This window comes from Nycticebus coucang, chromosome 4 (assembly GCF_027406575.1).
Source record: "Nycticebus coucang isolate mNycCou1 chromosome 4, mNycCou1.pri, whole genome shotgun sequence".
In the NCBI taxonomy this organism is placed as follows: domain Eukaryota; kingdom Metazoa; phylum Chordata; class Mammalia; order Primates; family Lorisidae; genus Nycticebus; species Nycticebus coucang.
The window spans coordinates 145,088,344-145,111,371 of record NC_069783.1 but is presented as its reverse complement, the minus strand read 5'-3'; the positions used below and the strand labels follow the sequence as shown (position 1 = coordinate 145,111,371).

General features: G+C 43.4%; 1 protein-coding gene across 7 annotated transcripts in view; it reads right to left on the bottom strand.

Annotated features, from left to right (window-relative positions):
* Window positions 1-23,028, bottom strand: part of SEZ6L (seizure related 6 homolog like) — a 227,920-nt gene that overhangs the window by 77,928 nt on the left and 126,964 nt on the right. For all 7 annotated transcript variants that reach the window (XM_053589782.1, XM_053589783.1, XM_053589784.1 and 4 more), the window contains exons 2-3: window positions 1,132-1,803; window positions 225-358 (exon numbers count right to left, since the gene is read on the bottom strand). In XM_053589782.1, the coding sequence (XP_053445757.1) occupies window positions 225-358; window positions 1,132-1,803 (806 nt within the window). The remainder of the gene's footprint in view (window positions 1-224; window positions 359-1,131; window positions 1,804-23,028) is intronic.

The window sequence follows — 23,028 nt, the reverse complement described above, 5'->3', positions numbered from 1 at the left end:
TCACTATTTATCAACATGTCTCACCCATGTATTACAAGCTATTTCAGAGGGTCACTGAGTTGGGAACTCCTATTCACTCACCAAAACCCAGCCAAAATTGCCCTGGTTAAAGAAAAGAGAGCACCAAACTGGCTAGGATGGATAACAGTAAGTCTGACTCAGACAATCCTCCATAGACTTCCTGTCAGGAGAGGCAACTGCTTCAGGCACCTCTCTGGGGTTACCTGGAGTTCTACTCCATAGCCGGTGTACACCGTCACGTTGTACGTGCACTCCAGGAAGTTGTTGAAGGGCAGCGGTGGGTAGTCACTGGAGTCAATGTACCCCTCGGGATCGGAGAAGCTCACACTGCAGAGAGCTGGAGGGAAGTGCTTTAATTAGGACTTGAGGAACAACTCAGATGGAAGCTCACAGAAGGGCTGGGGGGTGGGACGGGGCCTCTGTGGGGACTTGTATTTTCCGGTCCTTGCTTCTTCGGCTGTTGTTGGTTCTTCAGCTCCAGAATGGACATGATAATAAAAATATCAATAATGGACAAAAGTGATCATCTACCATAATACCCCCTGCTAGGCCCCTTCTAGCTAGTCTGTAGGGAGATCCACTCATTGCACAGGATTGGTATTTCATTCCCATTTTAGGGGTAAGAACATAGATGCGCAGAGAGGGGTGTTGTCTGGGCCATGCCCACACAGTGAGCAGGATTTGGACCCCTTGTGTTTGTCTAAAATCCATGTATGCTTGACAATTAGGGGTCCCTCTCTCATGTGTGAAGATGCATCCATGGAGGTGCATTTCATTAAGTCTACATTTCATTAAGAAATACACCTAAGGGTGAAAGCCAAAGGGCTCTGGAAAGGTCAGTGGCTCCCAAGCAGGCAAAAGAGTTTTGTTCCAAGATGAAGAGGTTTCAAGTCCCTCTTATTAGCTGTGTGCCCTCGGGCAGGTCGCTTGGGATCTCATCTTTACAATGGGGATGTTAATTCTGAGCCCGGAGGCCAAGCTGATAATCCCACACGTGGTAACTAATGGTGAGGCCTGGGCTTCCTCAGACCCCTACACCCCTCAGCTCCGAACACAGTGGGTGCCCTGTGGCTGTTGCAGGAGGGCCCAAAGAATTGGGGGGCTCCTTACCTGGGACCTGCTCAGTGGTGATGACCGTGGTGGTGATGATGGTGGACGTGGTGGTCTCCTGGCTCTCCTCTGAGGCTGACCCAGTCAGCTCGTTCTCACCTTTGTCCATCAGGGTTGTGGAGCTGGCGTCCTCCGGGGGAGCTTCCTGGGGGAGGGTGTGGGCCATATAGGGCTGCGAGGTGAATGGAGAGATTTGCAGGGGTGCGGGTGTCGTGGGGTCGGCTCCTTCCTTCTGTTCAGTCCAGAGGGGCACTTCTGAGGACCCCTTGGAGGCAGCCACAGGGTCCAGGTCTCCTGCCAGGTGAGGCTTCTCTGTGGAGGATGAGAGGAGACCCAGGCCTAAGGGTGTGGTGGCTGCAGAGGTGGCCTTGGGCCTCAGCTGCTTCCTGGCTGAGTTTACTTGCTTGAGCAAAGGCAGCTTCTTCCCTGGGGACAAGGTATGCTTGCTGCTGGCCTCCTTTGGAAGCAGTGGTGACAGGACTGGGGTGTCATGATGTGCAGAGGGCACTGTCCCTTCCAACTCCGGCTCGCCAAGTTCTTCCCCCGTGGGACTGGGAGGGGCCATTGCCACTCCCTCTCTGGGGCTCTCTGTGCCCAGACCGCTGCTCTCCAGTGCTGCTGAGGGCAGGACATAAGGACTTGAAGGGCCGATGTCTCTCTCTGAGTGAGCATCTTGGAAGAGGAGAAAAGACGTCAGTTAGCTTAGCTTGGGGGGCTTAGGACCTCTGCTTTTTGTCAGCCTCTGAGGGTGTTCTTTGTAAGGCTGGTGCCCCAGGCTTGCCAGGCTGGCCGCTGGATGCCCTCCTCCCTTTCCCCTCCCTCCCTCTTTCTTCCTTCTCTCCTTTACTCCTCCTTCCTTCTCTCCATCTCCCTCTTTTGCTTTTTTCTTCCTTCTTTTCCTCCATCCCTCCCTCTTTTCTCCTTCCCTTCCTATCTTCCTTTCTTGCCTCCCTTTCTTCTCTTACTTTCTCTTCTTCCCTTCATTTCTACCTTCATCCCTCCTTCCCTCCCTTCCTAACTTTGATTCAAGTGGTACACAAACAATCCATGTCACCAAAACATTCTGAATTTAATAAATAAATACATGTATGAAGACCCAGGTCTGCCGACTGCTGGCTAATGGCTTCCCTCTCTGAGCCTCAGTTCCCTTTGCTGTCAAATGGGGCTGCCATTCCCTGTTCCCTGGGGTTGTCATCAGGCAGCAGTTGGTGTATGCAAAGCACTCAGGACAGCGCCTCACCCGTAGTGAGCACTGAGTGGACCTCAGTTGCTGTCCTGTGCTTCACTATCGTCATTGCAATCACAGCCCCTCAATGGGAAGCTGGAGCCCTCAGAACATCCCCAGTGGTGATCTCTAGATAGAGAGGAATTACATCCTGGAGACAAAGGCCATTGGACGGATAGTTGTCCTTGTCAATTTTCTGCAGAGAGACACTTGCTCAGCCACAGTCTCCCGGCCCTTTGGTGCTATCATTTAAATTTATTTCAGCAGCTGTTGGAAGGGCTCATTTACTTTCATGGAGTTGGCGGCAGTGGCTTAATCTATATAGACTGCAACAGTTTGCAACTGGCATCAACAAATGTTCCTGTTGTGTAACATTGATTACCAGCCAGTGTTCCTTCCAGGTCACCAGTGGTGCTGGGGAAGGAGCTGGTTTGGGGAGGAGAGGGTGTGTGCATGACATAAGGGCAGATCATGCTCCTTCAGGGACCAAGCAGATTTTTTGGTCCGAGGTGGGCAGCATTGAGGCTTTGCAATTATACCTGGGTTCAATTCCTACCTCTTATAGTTACAAGCCGAGTGAGCCTGAACAACGAACTCCATTAACCTCACTGAGACCCAGCAGCATCTTTGGTATAACAGAGATACACATACTCCATCTAACTCACAGATTTAGATTGATATGGATCTGCCCCAGAGTGGTGAATTTCATGCTCACTGTCACGTTCATAAAATGATTGATGTCAACCATTTTTGTAGGCTGCAGAGTGTGAAGTTTATGGAACAAAAAGAGCAGAGGGTGAGAGGTAGGGACACCCGGCTCCTGAGACCAGCTGTTGTTCAATGCAACAACGCGGCTGCAGCCCAGGATTGGGGGACTGCGTAGTTGTCCTATCCTGGCCACTACTCATTAGCATACCTTTGCAAAAAGAGAAGGGTCTCCTCTTCTCTCTGCCTTCTCTCTGTGTGTGTCAAAATGGGCAGCCAGACTAGATATGATATAAAGGCCCTTCTAGCTCTGACGTTGTTGGTTTTTGAAATAAGCAGGTAATTTACAATTATTCTTAGAGCCATCCGTTAACCCTGCTGAATCAGGCCAAGTAACTGCTAAATCCTGGTACTGGCTGGTGAGTTTTGTTAGGCTCTATGGTCAGCCACAGCCCCTTCACAGACTGGACCCCATGATCACAGGGAGGATAAGGGGGAAAAGGAGATAATGAGAGAGAGAGAGAAGAGAGGGAGCACTCACAATTACAGAAACAGGATTGCCTGCACAGAATGAAGGGATGGAAAGTACCTCAGTGCACCTTGGCCTTAATACTAGCGCTATTTATCACCTTCCATTTTTGATTGCTTTATTGAGAGCTGAGTAGGTTCTTTGCATTCATTACTTCATTTAGTTTTTTCTCACTCTTATTAGATAGAAATTATTATTCCTATTTATGGATGAGCAAACTGAGTCTCTGGAATATGAAGTAACTTTTCAAGGCCATACAGCAAAGCTGAGTTTCAAACATAGGTTTTTCTGGCTCCAAAGAGCACGCTCCTAGTTCTCTTAAGAACCAGGTGGCACTGCTGTCACTTGGCATCCTCCTGTTTAGCTTAAGCAGTCTCTTCCTCTTCCTCTTTTTGTTTGTGTTTCTGCTGGGTAGGTCTTGGGAAGCTAAAGATTGAAAAGCCCCTTTGGTGACTTTTATTATCAGGGTTCTCAGGGACATTTGAGAACATGTGACCTCGCCTGGCCTGTCTTTCTACATAGGCCTCATTCATTTTGCCCTCCAGGTGCCTGAGGTTACAGGAGGCAGGGAATAGGCTATGGGTATGACTCTTTCCAAGGCCTGTGACCTCGCTAGTCAACCCAGCCCTCCAAGACCAGAATATAGCTAACAAAAGCAGAAGGATTGAAACTTGGTTATAGCTTCATGTAAAGGTCCTAAGTTAGTTTCATAGTAGGGGTGAATACATTGGATATTTTTTCTTCCATGCTTGAGACACTTTACTGAGAAGAATATGTTCCAGCTCCATCCATGTAAACATGAAGGAGGTGAGGTCAACCTAAGAACAGGGGGAAGGAGGAAAGTGTGGGGAGGGAGGCGGGATGTGGGTAGAGGGAGGGGGATTGAAAGGATCACACATGTGGTGCATCTTACAAAGGTACATGTGAGCCTTGGCAAATGTGGAATGTAAATGTCTTGACAAAGTAACTAGGATGATGCCAGGAGGGCTATGTCAACTAGATGAAAATGTGTCAAATATTCTATGAAACAAGTGTATGGTGCCCCATGATCATATTGATGTACACAGCTATGATTTAATAAAAAAAAAAAAAAAACAAAAGCAGAAGGAAATATAAGAAAACGGGATCCCCCAATTGGCTTGTCTCCATAGCTCCTGTTTCCAGACTCTGGGCCCGCCGGGCTAGAAGGGTGCCAACTGCAGCAGCTACAGAGCTCTTTAGAAAGTGAATCTAGCTGGGTTCAGAGTCATCCATTTTCTGCCAAAAACCTGACTGTCAAACAGAGTTTTGTGTCCACTGGATAAATTCCTCTCCTTGTCCCGATGGTCCCTTCCTCCTCGGACCATATACAAACTGGGATCTTGCTGGCTGACGCCAAACTTAAGGCCTTAAGGCCAAGTTCAACACAGAGGAATGTGCATCCATGGCCTGCAACACATGCAACTGAAGGCTGCATCCTAGCCAGGATGCTGCTCAGGTGAGTGCCACGCAAAGCCAAATCCCACCCAGAATGAGTTGGAATAGGTTCCAGCCACCTTCGAGATCCAGCAACTTTGCAACTTGCTCCAATAGGCCAATTTTCCTGGGTACTTCACTGACAGTTGAGTTAAACAAACTTCTTTTTCTCAAAGCACATAAAAATTTCAATCATGGCAGTCACATGTGGCTGAGTCTTCCTTTATCATGTACCTTCAGTGCCCTACTCAAATTTGGTCAATCAATCAATGGAAGTGTTGGGTGCTGACTTTCTCCTCTGGTTGACACTCAGCATGAGAGAGTCAACACTCAAAGATACGGCCCTTGCCCTCAAGGAGCTAGGAAAACAGACATACACCAGTAACCAAATACAGAGGCAAACAGAAGAGACGAAGCTTTAATTAAATGCATACTGATGTTTGCTCTTGTCTGTAGGGACAGAGCCCAGTCACACAGAAGTCATCTGGGATTAGCTCTGCTATCCAAGTTGGGGAGGCAGCGCCTCTCTCTCTCTTTCTCTCCACCCCTTTTTTCTAGCTTTGACAGCATGATGGGAGATTAGACTGGCTGTTGTCCCACTAAAGTGTAAAAAGCACAAGTTCTGAGACTGAGGGTTTGTTATCTTAAATGCCCAGCAGCAGCAGCAGAAGGGCTGGGAAAAGCATGGAGTTGCAAGCAATAGCACGCCATCCTGCAGGCGCAAGGCGATGTGAGTGAGGGAAAGACAGCTGGGGACTGATTCTGCTATAATGCTCGGTGGAACGAGCAAGACATAAAATTCTATGGTGTGTACGAAAACAACTAGAAACAACCAAGTAAAACAAATTGCAACGTGAAGAGCTGTGTTTTGAATTGAAGAACGGCCTGAAGATGGCGGCCCTGGTGAGCTACAGGTGATGGATGATGTTTGGTGACATTTTTTTCTTCCTTCCACTTTTGGGCACTTAAAAAATATGTTTCATAAGCATCTCATACTTCCTTGAATGAAAAAGTAAACATTTCTGAAAAGGGCTGAGTTTAGGTGCTGGCTCCCAGCACCTTGTGGTTGAGAGGTCTAGGGAAGGCAGGGACACATTTGTGACCTTGGAAGCATTTCCTGGGCTACCTGAGTCATGGACTGCCTTGGAATGCGTTTTCCTGGTAGGGATGAGGATAATTTTCCCCTCGCAGGACTGTTTACAATGACCACCTTTGTAGTCAGGCAGGAGTGGCAGATGAATCAAATGGGTCTATTTTTGGTAAAGGTGCTACAAAAATATCAGTCACTACTCTTATATGTCATCATTATTCACGTCCAATCCAATGGTTATTTTCTAGACCTTCAGACTCCACAATAAGGACTTATACATCTGCCTCGGTTGGTTGGTTTGACCCCACAAGGACAAAAGCAAAAAGCAGATATCACTTTTTTTTTGTTGTCATTGAGGCAGAGTCTCATTCTATCACTCTGTGGCATTATAGCTCTCAGCATCCTCTAAGTCTGGGGCTCAAGCAATCCTCCTGCCTCAGCTTCCTGACTATCTGGGACTATAGGTGCCTGTCACCATGCTCACCTAATTTTTTTTTTTTTAGGTAGAGATGGCATCTCTTGCTCAGGCTGGTCTTGAACTCCTGAACTTGAGCAATCATCCTACTTCAGCCTCTCAGAGTGCTGGAATTATAGGAATGAGCCACCATTCCAGCCTAAATATCACATCTTAAACATCAAAAGGTTCCTGGAGATTATGGTTACAAACTGCCCAGGTAAAGAGCTTGAGGTCCAGAAAGAAGAAATGGCTGCCCATGGTCACACAACACATCAGTGGTAGTAATAAAACAAGGCCATTTGGGCTGGGTAAGGTGGCTCACACCTGCAATCCTAGCTCTCTGGGAGGCTGAGGCAAGAGGATCGCTGAGCTGAGGAGTTTGAGACCAGCCTGAGAAAGAGAGACACTCTCTCTATCTTTACTAAAAATAAGAAAAAAATTAGCCAGGGGTTGTGGCTGGTGCCTGTAGTCCCAGCTACTTGGGAGGCTGAGGCAGAAGAATCCCTTGAATCCAGGAGTTTGAGGTTACTGTGAGCTAGGCTGAGGCCATGGAACTCTAGCCTGGGTGGCAGAGCGAGACTGTTTCAAAATAACACCACCACCACCACCACCAAAGCCATTTGAGGCTTAAAAAACCATTCTACAGCCTATCAAACAAAATAAAAAACACATCTGGAGCAGATTTAAGACTTCCAGTCAATTCTATGCTGCCTACACCTGGGCTGGGTCATTTTTGCCGGGGGCAAGGGCATCCCTGGATTCTTCCCTATAGATGCCAGTAGCAAACTTTTCCCTGACAAACTCACCAAAATAATTCCAGACATTGTCAGATATCCCCTGGGTGGCAAAGTCGCTTCGATTGAGGACCACTGGGTTAGTCACAGTGAGCAAAACTGGCACTGTGCTCAGAACTAAACCAGTATCGCTCCCTATTCCCAGAGCTGATCAGCTTCGTTTTGCTTGTATCATTGAATTTTAGGGTTGGAGAAGGTCTTAGCATAATTCTTGCTTTATAGATAAAGGAAGTTAAATTGAGTGAGGGCTGAATTTTCTTGTCCCATTCACATTTGATTATTGCTCTATCCATCCATTCATCTATCCACCCATCCATCCATCCATCCATCCATCCATCCATCCATCCATCCATCCATCCATCCACCCACCCATCCATCCACACACCCATCCATCCATCCATCCATCCATCCATCCATCCATCCATCCATCCATCCATCCATCCATCCATCCATCTAATCATCCATTCATTCTGCACTTACCACATGCCGGTCACTGGGACAGAAACAGGTGCTGGCACCTAGTAGTCTGCCCTGGATATCAAATTGCCACAGCTGAAAGACAGCTCTGACTTGTTATAACAAAAGAAGATGCAGCTTACACAGCTCACCCAGTCCTGTGGGAATGAGAAACCTTGGATAGATCCACAGGGCTGATCCCATCTGGACTTTGAGAAGACTGTCTTGGATAAAGGGCGATGGTGAGGGTGGGTTTGCGGACAGCAGAAGTTGCATGTACTGATTCAGTTGCAGCCCTCTGCCTGGGTAACCATGCAACGAATACTGGTATTAGATGGCAATGTCTACTCCACAAAGTACGTTCCCACTTGTGATCTCATTCTAACCTACAAACAATACTGTGAAGTTGGCATTTTGTTTTTTCTATTTTATTTTATTTTTAGAGACAGAGTCTCACTTTGTCGCTCTCGGTAGGTGTCACAGCTCACAGCAACCTCCAACTCTTGGGCTTAGGCGATTCTCTTGCCTCAGCCTCCCGAGTAGCTGGGACTACAGGTGCCCACCACCATGCCTGGCTATTTTTTTGTTGTTGCAGTTTGCTGGAGCTGGGTTTGAACCTGCCACCCTCCATATGGGGCCGGCATCCCACCCACTGAGCCACAGGTGCCGTCCCTGTTTTTCCCATTTTATAAATGAAAAAGAAAAACAAATATCAAGGCTTAGAGAGGGCGAATGACTTGTCCAAAATCATAGACCAAATTGGGGTAGAGTTAGACACTGTCCGATATCGTTTCCTGTGTCCTTTCCTCTTCCCCTCATTTTCAAATATTTTTTTTCCCGATGAAAGTTTATTCAAAAAGTGCAAGAGTACCTAAAAGGTGGAAAAGCAAAAGTATAACCCCCCACTCCAATTCACCAAGCTTGCCTTTTAATGGGAATCAGTGTTAATAGGGTCTTTAATCTGTACAAAATGTATTGATGCGAAAACCAAAAAAAAGTATTTTCATTTAAAAAAATGGAATAGTACGCAGGAGTGTGGGTCTGGGAGTCAGAATTGTTTTTTTTTTTTTTTGATATATATACCACATTTTATTTCTCCGTTTATCAGTAGGTAGACATTTAGTTGTTTTTACGTTTTCGCCATTGTGAATAATGCTGCTCTGAACAATCAATGTTCTAGACTCAGTCCACTGCTAACTGCCAGTGAGACCTTACACGGTCACTCCCCTTCTCTGCAGCTCACTTTTCTCTTCTGTAGGGTAGGTTTACACCAGCTTTATTTATCTTTTAGGGTCCTTAGAGAGTAAAATGAAAGCACGCTTGTAAAACAGAGCTCACAGGCAGCCTGTCATCCCTCACCAGCACCGCTGTCACTTTCTGTCTATCTGAGCATTCACCGAGTCATCACATAGCATAGATTGTTCTGTCACTTACAAAGTAACATATTTTGAAATATTTCAGTCATTCCAAAAGAGTTAGTGACTAAGGCAATAAATATTCACATATATACACCTTCATCCTGAGAAACAGAGCACCCCCAATGTAGCCGAAGCCCCCGTTTCTTCCTCTTCCATCATTTTCATCCCCCCCAGAAGAACTATTGCCCTGAATTTGGCATTCAGTGTTCTCATTGATTATGTGAACTTTTATTATTTTATTATTATTTATTGTGTACATTATTTTATTACAGATATCAATAACTCTAAGCAATATACAGCATTGTGTGGTATTTTAAAAAACTTTATATAAATGCCATCATGCCATATGAATGAAAACTGTTTCTTTTTATTTCTTTGTTTTTCCCTTGTTCAACACTGTATGGGTTAATCCACACTGACACCCGTAGAGCTATGGATTCATTTTCATTGCTGTACAGTGTTCCATCATACCAATATTCCATCCCTGACTTTTTACATAGATTCCATCCCGAGTAATTTTTCCTGTGATTCACATAGTCACTGCTTTCTTTTTCAAATGGCTACGTTATAATATAGATGTATAAGTTATTGAATCAGTCTCCTATCATTTACTATTTGGTGGTTGTCAGTGTCCTATCAATTATTATTTAGGTTGTTGCCATTCCCTTCCCTGCAAATAACACTTGAATTAGTGCATTATCTTTAGTGAATGTGGTCAGGTAATTTTTTCAGGCAAGTGCTCTGGAAGTTGCATTGCTCAGCCAAAAGATGTACATATTTAACATTTTGATTGACATGGAAGAATCACCTTCCAGAATAATCCAAACATATTTACCCTGCCACTAACTCCACTCAAGAGTGCTGCTGTTTTTCAGCAGTGGAGTCAACACTTCACATCTGGTGATTTTAACTAGATCATCTAAATTAGAATCTGAAGGGCGGCGCCTGTGGCTCAAGGAGTAGGGCGCCGGTCCCATATGCTAGAGGTGGTGGGTTCAAACCCAGCCCCGGCCAAAAAAAAAAAAAAACAAGAATCTGGGGTAGGTGGATACAGGCAGGATGTGCTTATAAAATGTGCCCTTCCCTGAATGGTGGGATCACACCTTTGGTGCATAATACAAGGGTACATGTTGGATCTATTATTACAGATTATAAATGTCTTAACACAATAACTAAGTAAATGAGATGAGGTATATATTAACCAGTGTAAGCGTTCCTAATTCTATATGAAATCAGCACATTGTACCCCTATAAATGAATTAATATATACATGATATGTGTGTTTATGATTTAATAAAAAATAAAAAAAAAATGTGCCCTCCACAACACTTTTGCTCAAAAGCAGCCAAGGAACCATTCTAGGGTGCTTTTCAAGTCCACTCCATCTCCGCCAGATTTTAGGTAACAGAGCAGATGAGGAAGAGAGTGTGGGTTCAGTGGCCTGAGAGTCAAAGAAGTTTCATTTAAACAGCAGTAGAGTGGCTCCTGCAGCTGTTGCTCGGGACGTGCACAGATGAGCCTGGGGCCTGCAGCTGCCACTGCTGCCAGGTCCATGGAAAAATTATCGCCCAGGGAACTGATCCCTTGTGCTGAAAAAGGTTGGGAACTACTGCCCATGGAAGTGCTACCAATGTATACAAAGTAATAAAAGAAAATATATCTATCAGCACCTGCCCCGACCTCGGTAAGAGCTGTGCGGAGTGGACCTCTGTAAGAACTGCATTGCAACAGTGATTGGCGCCAGCCCGGACCTTGGTAAGAGCTGCACTGTGATCCCCGACCAGTGACCCTCGTCTGCTGGGCCTCTGCACGCCCTGACCAGGAACTACGGGAGCCGGGCAACCCCACGTCCTCCCTCCTGTACCCTCCCTGCCTCCACACCAGCCTGCTCATCTGGCCAGGGACTCTGGTAGCTGCGTGCCCTCTGGAGCCCTTCCTGGCTCTGCGTGGAGCCCTTCTCCTGGCCAGAGACTGCTGGAGCCTTGGGCCCTCTGTGCCAAAGTCACTGGGCACCAGGCACTCCCAGAACTGTGTGCACCACCCCCCGCCCTGTTGCTGGATTTGGGTGTGTCACACTCCTGAGCTGCTTCCACAACCAGAACTCCCTGGCTGGGGCAGCCCCAGAGGAGCTACACAGGGTCACTCCCTACAAAGATCCAGCAACAATAGAGTGATCCCGCTGGGGTCTAATCTTGGAGAGACACCTCCCCAACTCTGAGGATGGCCAGAGGCAATAGTGAAAAATAATCATGAGGCGAAATCAACAGAAAAACTCTGGCAAGGGATTACACCTGCAGTGCATCTTACAAGGGTATATGTGAAACTTAGTAAATGTACAATGTAAATGTCTTAACACAATTACTAAGAAAAAGCCAGGAAGGCCATGTTAACCAGTGTGATGAAAATGTGTCAAACGGTCTAAAAAACCAGTGTATGGTGCCCCATGATCACATTAATGTACACTGCTATGATTTAATAAAAATGAATAAATAAATGAATAATCAAGAGTAGATCAACTCCCCCAAGAATCAATGGGGTAGACACAGCACAAGATCCCATGCACAAACAAATGGCTCAGATGTCAGAAATCGAATTCAGAATCTGGATAGCAAATAAGATCAAATTAGAATTCCAAGCAGTAACCCAAAAGATATCTCAAGAATTCAACGAATTCAAAGGCCAAATGACCAAACATTTTGACACATTGAGACAAGAAGTTGCAGTCCTCAAAGATCTGAGAAACACAGTAGAATCCCTCAGTGACAGAATGGAGCAAGCAGAAGAAAGGATTTCTGTCATTGAAGACAAAGATTTTGAATGCTCCCAAACTCTCAAAGAGGAAGAGAAATGGAGGGCAAAAACAGATCACTCTCTAAGAGAGCTCTGGGATAATTCGAAGAAAATCAATATTTGTCTTATAGGGATCTCCGAAAGTGACGAAGTGGCTTCACAAGGCACAGAGTCTCTTCTCCATGAGACTAGGAAGGAGAACTTTCCAGACATGCCAAGAGATTCTGAAATTCAGATAGCAGACAGTTTCAGAACTCCAGCACGACTCAACCCAAATAAGACATCCCCCAGACACATCATAATCAATTTCACTAAAGTTAATATGAAGGAGAAAATTCTGAAAGCAGACAGATGAAAAAAAACCATCACCTACAAGGGGAAGAATATTAGAATAACTGCAGATCTCTCTGCTGAAACCTTTCAAGCTAGAAGAGGATGGTCATCGACTTTTAATCTCCTAAAACAAAATAACTTTCAACCCAGGATCCTGTAGCCAGCTAAACTGAGTTTCATTTATGACAGAGAAATTAAATACTTCAATGACATTAACATGTTGAAGAAATTTGCCATAACTAAACCAGCTTTCCAGGATATTCTCAGACCTGTCTTCCATAAAGACCAGCATAATCCTCCACCACAAAAGTAAACTCGCCCAGAAAATTTTGATCAAATTCCAACTTCCACATTCGCAAAAGGATTAAAAATGTCCACTGGTCTCTCGAAAGGCTTATCAATATTCTCAATTAATGTGAATGCTTTAAATTGTCCTCTAAAGATGCACAGATTGGCTGACTGGATACAAAAACTCAAGCCAGATATCTGCTGCATACAAGAATCTCATCTTACATTAAAAGACAAATATAGACTCAAGGTGAAGGGATGGTCATCTATACTCCAGGCAAATGGAAAGCAGAAAAAAGCAGGCATTGCAATCCTATTCGCAGATGCAATAGGCTTTAAACCAACCAAAATAAGGAAGGATAAGGATGGACACTTCATATTTGTTAAAGGTAATACTCAATATGATGAGATTTCAATTATTAATATTTGTGCACCCAATCAGAATGCGCCTCAATTTATAAGAGAAACTCTAACAGACATGAGCAACATGATTTCCTCCAGTTCCATAGTAGTTGGAGATTTTAACACCCCTTTAGCACTGCTGGATAGATTCTCCAAAAAGAAGCTAAGCAAAGAAATTTTAGATTTAAACTTAACCATTCAACATCTGGATTTAACGGATATCTACAGAACATTTCATCCCAACAAAACTGAATACACATTCTTCTCATCAGCCCATGGAACATATTCCAAAATCAACCACATCCTAGGCCACAAATCTAACCTCAGCAAATTAAAAAAATAGAAATTATTCCTTGCATCTTCTCAGATCATCATGGAATAAATGTTGAACTCAATAACAACAGGAATCTGCATACCCATACAAAAACATGGAAGCTAAACAACCTTATGCTGAAGGATAGATGGGTTATAGACGAGATTAAGAAGGAAATCACCATATTTTTGGAACAAAACAACAATCAAGACACAAATTATCAGAACCTCTGGGATACTGCAAAGGCAGTCCTAAGAGGGAAATTTATAGCACTGCAAGCCTTCCTCAAGAAAATGGAAGAGAAGAAGTTAATAACTTAATGGGACATCTCAAGCAACTGGAGAAGGAAGATCATTCCAACCCCAAACCCAGCAGAACAAAAGAAATAACCAAAATCAGAGCAGAATTAAATAAAATTGAAAACAAAAGAATTATACAACAGATCAATAAATCCTAAAGTTGGTTTTGTGAAAAGATCAATAAAATAGATAAACCTTTGGCCAACCTAACCAAGAAAAAAAGAGTAAAATCTCTAATTTCATCAATCAGAAATGGTAATGATGAAATAACAACAGACCCCTCAGAAATTCAGAAAATCCTTAATGAATACTACAAGAAACTCTACTCTCAGAAATATGAAAATCTGAAGGAAATCGACCAATACCCGGAAGTCCACCACCTACCAAGACTTAGCCAGAATGAAGTGGAAATGTTGATCAGGACTATATCAAGTTCTGAAATAGCATCAACTATACAAAATCTCCCTAAAAAGCAAAGCCCAGGACCAGATGGCTTTATGTCAGAATTCTACCAAACCTTTAAAGAAGAACTAGTACTGATATTACTAAACCTCTTCCAAAATATAGAAAAAGAAGGAATATTACCCAACACATTCTATGAAGCAAACATCAGTTGGATCCCCAAACCAGGGAAAGACCCAACAAGAAAAGAAAATTATAGACCAATATCACTAATGAATATTGATGCAAAAATACTCAACAAGATCCTGACAAACAGAATCCAACAACACATCAAAAAAATTATGCACCATGACCAAGTGGGATTTATCCCAGGGTCTCAAGACTGGTTCAATATACGTAATTCTATAAACGTAATTCAGCACATAAACAAACTAAAAAATAAAGACCATATGATTCTCTCAATTGATGCAGAAAAAGCGTTTGATTATATCTAGCATCTGTTCATGATCAGAACCCTTAAGAAAATTGGTATAAAAGGGACATTTCTTTTTCATTTTTTTTTTTTTTATTGTTGGGGACTCATTGAGGGTACAATAAGCCAGGTTACACTGATTGCAATTGTTAGGTAACGTCCCTTCTTAAACTGTAGAGGCCATCTACAGCAAACCCACAGCCAATATTGTATTGAATGGAGTTAAATTGAAATCATTTCCACTTAGATCAGGAACCAGGCAAGGTTGCCCATTGTCTCCATTGCTCTTTAACATTGTAATGGAAGTTTTAGCCATCACAATTAGGGAAGAAAAGGCGATCAAGGGTATCCACATAGAGTCAGAAGAGATCAAACTTTCACTCTTTGCAGCTGATATGATCGTATATCTGGAAAATACGAGGGATTCTACTACAAAACTTTTAGAAGTGATCAAGGAATACAGCAATGTCTCAGGCTACAAAATCAATACACATAAATCGGTAGCCTTTATATATACCAACAAAAACTAAGCCGAAAAAACAGACAAGGACTCTATTCCTTTCACGGTAGTGCCAAAGAAGATGAAATATTTGTGAATATACCTAACAAAGGACGTGAAAGATCTCTACAAAGAGAACTATGAAACTTTAAGAAAAGAAATAGCTGAAGATGTTAACAAATGGAAAAACATACCATGCTCATGGCTGGGAAGAATCAACATTGTTAAAATGTCCATACTGCCAAAAGCAATACGTAATTTTAATGCAATTCCTATTAAAGCTCCATTGTCATATTTTAAAGATCTTGAAAAAATAATACTTTGTTTTATATGGAATCAGAAAAAACCTTGAAGAGCCAAAATATTACTGAGCAATAAAAACAAAGCAGGAGGAATCACGCTACCAGACCTGAGACTGTACTACAAATCGATACTGATCAAAACAGCATGGTATTGGCACAAAAACTGAGAAGCAGATGTCTGGAACAGAATAGAGAACCAAGAGATGAATCCAGCTACTTACTGTTATTTGATCTTTGACATGCCAATTAAAAACATTCAGTGGGGAAAAGATTCCCTATCTAACAAATGGTGCTGGGTGAACTGGCTGGTGATCTGTAAAAGACTGAAACTGGACCCACACCTTTCACCATTAACTAAGATAGACTCTCACTGGATTAAAGATTTAAACTTAAGACATGACACTATAAAAATACTTCAAGAAAGTGCAGGGAAAACTCTTGAAGGAATTGGCCTGGGTGAATATTTTATGAGGAGGACTCCCCAGGCAATTGAAGCAGTATCAAAAATACATTACTGGGATCTGATCAAACTCAAAAGCTTCTGCACAGCCAAGAATATAGTAGGTAAAGCAGGCAGACAGCCCTCAGAATGAGAGAAAATATTTGCAGGTTATACCTCCGATAAAGGTTTAATAACCAGAATCCACAGAGAACTCAAATGTATTAGCAAGAAAAGAACAAGTGATCCCATCTCAGGGTGGGCAAAGGACTTGAAGAGAAACTTCTCTAAAGAAGACCAAAGCAAATCTACAAACACATGAAAAAAAGCTCATCATCCTTAACTATTAGAGAAATGCAAATCAAAACTACTTTGAGATATCACCTAACCCCAGTAAGAGTAGCCCACATAACAAAATCCCAAAACCAGAGATGTTGGCGTGGATGTGGAGAAAAGGGCACACTTCTACACTGCTGGTGGGAATGCACACTAATATGTTCCCTCTGGAAGGATGTTTGGAGAATACTCAGAGACCTAAAAATAGACCTGCCATTGGATCCTATAATTCCTTTACTAGGTTTATACGCAGAAGATCAAAAATCACAATATAACAAAGACATCTGTTTATTGTTTATTGCAGCCCAATTCATAATTGCTAATTCATGGAAGAAGCCCAAGTGCCCATTGACCCACGAATGGACTAGCAAATTGTGGTACATGTATACCATGGAATATTATGCAGCCTTAAAGAAAGATGGAGACTTTACCTCTTTCATGTTTACATGGATGGAGCTGTAACGTATTCTTCTTAGCAAAGTATCTCAGGAATGGAAGAAAAAGTATTCAATGTACTCAGCCCTACTATGAAGCTAATTTATAGCTTTCACATGAAGGCTATAACCCAACTATAGCACAAGTATATGGGGAAAGGGCCAAGGGAGGGGAAGGGAGAGGGGAGGTTATGGTGGAGGAAGGGTAATGGGTGGGGCCACACCTACGGTGCATCTTAGAATCGGTACAGGCAAAACTTACTTAATGCAGAATACAAATGTCTACATACAATAACTAAGAATATGCCATGAAGGCTACATTGAACAGTTTGATGAGAATATTTCAGATTGTATATGAAACCAGCACATTGTACCCCTTGATTGCACTAATGTACATGGCTATGACTTAACAATAAAAATAAATAAATAAGTAAGTAAATAAATAAACAGCAGTAGATTTCTAGGTAAATGGGCTGTCTGGTCATGTCCCAAAGCACAGAGAAATTTGTCACTGATACCCACTAGTGTGGTGCAAAGTATTTATTGTATTAGCAAAAATCTGGAAGCAACTTATACACCTATCAGTAAGGGACTACTTAAATGATTGTAGAAACATACGATGGAATATCTGCAGGGATTAAAGAAATGAAGTCGTTGGTGAATACCACAGAGAATAACATGGCAAGAACTTTCAAAATTATAAGTACCTCTCCTCATCGACTCAGAAGTCCATTTCTGGGAATTTACCCTGGAGAGAGATGTTTACTCATGTGAAAAATGATGTGTACACAAGGTTAAGCAATGCAGTGCTGTTTGTAGTGAAGAAGACAAATTAAGTATCCATCGATAAGGTCAAATCAGTTACCGACTATCCAGGTGGAGTGACGTAAAGTTGAGAGAGGAGCCTGATGAAACTTACTATGGACTGAAGAGAAGTGGTGAAAGTGTCTGTTATGTTAGGAAGCAAGATGCAGTCTAAAAAGTTGAATCCGAAAAAGCTGAATCTAATCTACCATAAGTTGGATTCATCGAAGAAGAGAATAGAATGGAATTACTAGGGAGTTGGAGAGGGAAAGAGTTAGGGAGATGTTGGTCAAAGGACATAAAATTCCAGTTAGAAGTTTTTACTTTGTCTTTTGTTGTTTGTAACAGAACACCTGAACCTGGGTACTTTATAGAGGAAAGAAGTTTAATTCTGACAATTCATTCTGGAGGCTGGGAAGTTGAAGGGCGTGACTTGATACCTGGTGAGGACTCTTCCTAATGGGGACTCTGCAGAGTCCTGAGATAGTGCAGGGCATCGCATGGTGAGAGGGCTGAGTTTGCTAACATACTTAGGGCTCTCTCTTCTTCTTCTATAAAGCCACCAGTCTCACCCCCATATAAGCCATTAATCCAATCTATCAATTCATGAATGGACAAGGCCATTCATAAGGGCAGGGCCCTTGAGATACAATTGCCTCTTAAAGGACCCCCTCTCAATACTGCTCCATTGGGGATAAAAGTTTGACATGAGTTTTAGAGGGTACAAGTATTCAAGCCACAGCTCAGGAGAAATAAATTCAAGAGACCTACTGTACAATAATATAGTGACTGTAGTTAGTAGCAATGTCTTCTATTCTTAAGATTATAAGTGTTCTTATCACAAAAAAATAAGTACATGAGATATGCATATGCTAATTAGCTTGATTTAGCCACTTAGGAAGGTGTAAGTATTTCAAAACATCATATTGTGTATGATAAATAGATGCAATTTTATTTACCTATTAAAAATAGATAAATTAAAAAAATGTATTTCTGAACACCAGGCTTCACTTGGGTCCAACGTATGTCAATACAGATGCAGGGAAGATGAGTAACTCAGAATTGAACTGTAATGACAAGGCTTTGTTTGCAGAAGTGAGGCAGGGAAGGGTGGAAGTGTAGGGTACAGTTTAGGAATGATGTCTTCACACGATATGAACAATCTGGCTGCTAATTGCTACTAGCAATCAAGAAATCTTCTTCTTTTTTTTTTTTTTGCAGTTCTTGGCCGGGGCTGGGTTTGAACCTGCCAGCCTCCAGGCGCCACCCCAAGAAGTCTTATTTTTTTCCAAAAAAAAAAAAAAAAAGTGAAGACTAGTGTGTAGAGTTGCTACCTTTTGTGTAAACTGAGGAAAGATAAAATAAGGCTATGCATATTTGCATTTGCTTATATGTGCATAAAGAATACACAAGAAGCTATGCTGGCCCTAGGGGAGCACGGGCATTGGAAATAGGCTGATGGGGAGAAAAGGTGGAAAAGAAATTTTTCCTATAGACCTTTTCATATATGCACCTATGTGTATGTCTACGTGTATATACAATATGCATGCGTGTAATATACATATATGTATATATGTACATTTGTGTATAGAAAGGAAATTACGTGTTCATAAACTATGTAACGAGTTGAAAAATAAAAAGAATGGCCAACAGTATTCAGTGTGGGATGAAAACAAGGAAGATAGCGTATGTGTGAGCTCTCATGTGTATTCAAGGGGCGCATTTGAACCAGATAGCGGGGGTTGCCTCAGCAGATTAGGACTGATGTTTGGGGTGGGAGATAGAATCACTTTTTATTGTGCATCATTTTCTACATTTTGATGATTTCACCACGTCTGTGCCATTTTTATAGCAATAATTAAAAAATAATAACTCCCTTTGTCACCTCAATTTCAGAGGAAGGCAGAGAACCAACCCCATCTTTCTCAGGGGTTCTGACTGCTCTTATATTTCCATGAGAAGTGGGAAAATCTGCTTCCTTCTTGCACAGAGTCCTCAGGAAACAGCACTTCTGTTCTACTCTCCCTCCCCAAGGCAAAGGAGGGATTGTCTGATTGGAGGTAGTAGGAAGTTGCTGGTATCCATTGTGAATCCCATTTCCAAGAGCAGGGCCACTGGATGGAAAAGGGGTAGCGCCTGTGGCTCAGCTGGTAGGGTGCCAGCCCCGTATACAGAAGGTGGTGGGTTCAAATCCAGCCTCGGCCGAACTGCAACAACAAAAAAATAGCTGGGTGTTGTGGTGGGCACCTGTAGTCCCAGCTACTCGGGAGACTGAGGCAAAGGAATCACCTAAGCCAGGAGTTGGAGGTTGCTGTGAGCTGTGACACCATACCAAGGGCAATAAAGTGAGACTCTGTCTCTTAAAAAAAAAAAACAAAAAACACTAAAAATAAAAATCATAAAAAAAAAAAGTTGGCCTTGTGAAAATCTCTCTCTCTCTTTCTCTCTCTCTCTCTGTTTCAGGCTTCTCTACTTGTGCGACTGGGTACCCAAATCAAAGTCACCTGGGGAGGACGCAGTATAGGTGCCCAGCTGTGCTCTGCAGCCTCTTATCACTGATAACAAAGCTGATCCCATCTGGCTTCTTATGACAACATCAGTTTCTTAAATCAGAGGTGAGGACCATCAAGGTGAATTATGACCATTCCCACCCCCAAAGCTGGCTGATTAGAGTCCGGAGTCTCAAGGGAATCTTCTAAATGGGTTTCATGGTTCTGTTTAGTATACTTAGGTTAAGCACGAGTCACCTGAACTTCACCTCGCCCATCACACTCTTCCAGAGAACACTGACATTGCAGTTACAGCAAATGGCCTCGGATGGTCCCCACCGTTGGCAAGACAGTGTCTTCCAGGCACTGCAGACTTCTCACTAGATATCCAAAATGGATCCCAGTTAAGATTTATAACACAGGAACCCTCGGATATGATTAAATGACTTGATTTTATGGCTGGGTAGTTGTTTTAAGACAAATTAGATCACAGGACCTCTTTGCTTAAAAACTACCAGCGAATTCCCATCACACTGAGAATAAAAGCAAAGCTCCTTTTAATGGGCTACAAAGCATTTTGGGTTCTGGTCTTGGACCTTCCTCTCCAACACATCTCTTACCATTTTTTTCCTTCTTCACTGCAATATGGCCACACACACTTTTTTCTCTTGCCTTTTAAACCTTTCAAATTCATCCTGCACCTCAGGGCCTTTGCACATACTGCCCTCGCTGTCCAGAACTCTCTTCCTTTACACGTTTGCTCTATCTGGTCCTTCAGGTCTCAGCTCACCCCCAGGATCACCTTTATCACTTTCTATCTTGTTCCCTTCAAAGATCTTATTGAAAATCTTGGTGATTTGCTTTCTTGCTCACTGCCTGTCTCCACAAGATCGTCCACACCCACGCCATGTCACCTTTCATGGCCACATGTGTCCCAAGTGCAGAACGGCCAGGATGTTTGGAAACTGCCTGGGACCCTCAGATCCCCCCACACCGTTGGCCTGGGTGCTGAGTCGTGTCCTACCCTGCATTCTCTTAGTGCTGTGTTAAGTAATACTGAGTGGGAAGTGAGAGTATATAAACTTTATTTATTTTGTACACTGCTACATCCCCTGCCACCTACAACAGTGTCTTCTGTATCTAAGAAATTCAATAATTATTTGTTGAATTCATCAGAGAAGGAAGGGGAAAGACAGAAGAGGAGGAAGGGTGGGAGGACGGAAGGAAGGGATGTTAGGAGACGCAGTGTTCATGTTTGCGTTTCCTACAGGGCCTAACACACATTAGACACATTAGCAGTGAGTACTGAAGGGGAAGGAAGGGAAGGGGCACATGAAGGCGACGAGCGAATGCTGAGGAGCTGATAGTTTCTAGATACTCTGTCACTCTGAACCTGGCTGCGTGGGTGGCAGGGAGCAGGGTGCAGACTGAGCTCATGAAAGCTGCTGCAGCCTGGTCCTCGGCCTTCTGGATCAGTTGTTCTAATCTCCTTCCTTCCCCCCCACCCCGGTTTTCTCCTCAACGGAGAGATCTCCAGTCCCTATTCTCCCTCCACTTGGAGAGGAGTTCATAAGCAGCAAGACGAGAGACAGGAAAGAGGAGGGGGCTGGGATCCTCGATTGACTCTGTGTGATTCAACAAACACCCCCATTGTGATGGAGCGGGAAAACCGCACGACTCCCAGCCCCCCTGTTACTCTCAGAGCCAGTGACTGGATGGGAAAGTGAGGCAGAAGCAAAGCCCCATCACATTCTCCCTCCACGAGGGGGAGACAGGAAAACCCCCTCAATCCCGTATCTGCCTGTGCCTGGAGATCACCTCCTAGGCTCAGCCCATCCCTCATAAAAACTGTCTCACATGATGATTTACTGTGGAGTTGTGCCGTTTCAGACAGAGCATGTCAGGTGTCCAAGGCAGGCCAAACCGCACGGGAAGTCGGGGCACAGGGCTTCCATACATTTGGACAGGGAATTGGATGGGCTCAGCTTTTTCACTTTTATGGTACACAAAAGACCTGGGTATATCGGGAGAAGCAAGGCGAGCAAACTGTATATATATTTTTAATTTCAGATTAACAATTAATTTCAGATTAATTGTTTCTAATACAATTAGACTACATTATTTGTGTTTGTTAGGTAAAGTCCGAGTTGAATTTGAGTCCTTCGCCCAGGAGGTGAGCCACGTACCCCTATGTTGTGCCTGTTCAAGTTGAAGTATTCTCGCAGTAATTGTTAGGCAATCTCTGCTCCTCGCCTGGACTTTGCTCCATAACCTCCCGCGTGGATCCCCTTCCTGGGCTCCCCAGCTTGTTTCAGCCACAGCAGTCTGAGGGATCTCTCTAAACCACACCCCTTCCGTGGCCGGGGGCCTATCTGGTAAACTTCAAACTCTGTACCTTTCCCTGGAAGGTTCCAGGCAATCAGTTCCAGAATATTTCCCCATCCTTATTTCTCAACTGCCTGTCCCACAGCAACCAAATTACTTTAGTCCTTCTGAGTTTGATGAATGTCTCTCTCTTTCTCCCCCCAAACCCCAACAACTGCATATACTGTTATCTCTCCTTGCACTTACTCTGCACTTAACACCACCAAAGAGCTAAGTCAGAACATTAACCACGGGCAGTGCCTGTGGCTCAACGGAGTAAGGTGCCGGCCCCATAGGCTGAAGGTGGTGGGTTCAAACCCAGCCCCGGCCAAAAGAAAAACTGCAAAAAAAAAAAACATTAACCACACTACCCTAATTGCCAGGGGTAATTCCCTCCTGTCTTCCCTACTAGGACGAAGTTTCTCAAGGACAGGGAGAAACTGCGCTATTCATCACTATCTGCCTAGAGCCTAGTCTGTGGCCATAGACCTGACACATTGTATGTGTCCTTGCCCAGTAAATATCTACCAATCATGAGTATGTCTGCAGTGCTAAGAGTGAGACTTGCTGTGTCAGACAAAGCCCACCTCTTTTGAGTGATGGATTACAGATTTATGGGATGGTTTATGCTATGGGTTATTATAAAGGTTAATTAATCCTTGGTAAACTTTATCCTAGATAAATGTGCTTTAGTTTATAAGCAGACAGCACAAAGAATGGCCATCCACATAAATCACACAGTTTGCTTCAGAAGCCCAGCTGGAGAATTTGCTTGTGGGTTCCTTCAATTTTCTGGCCTATG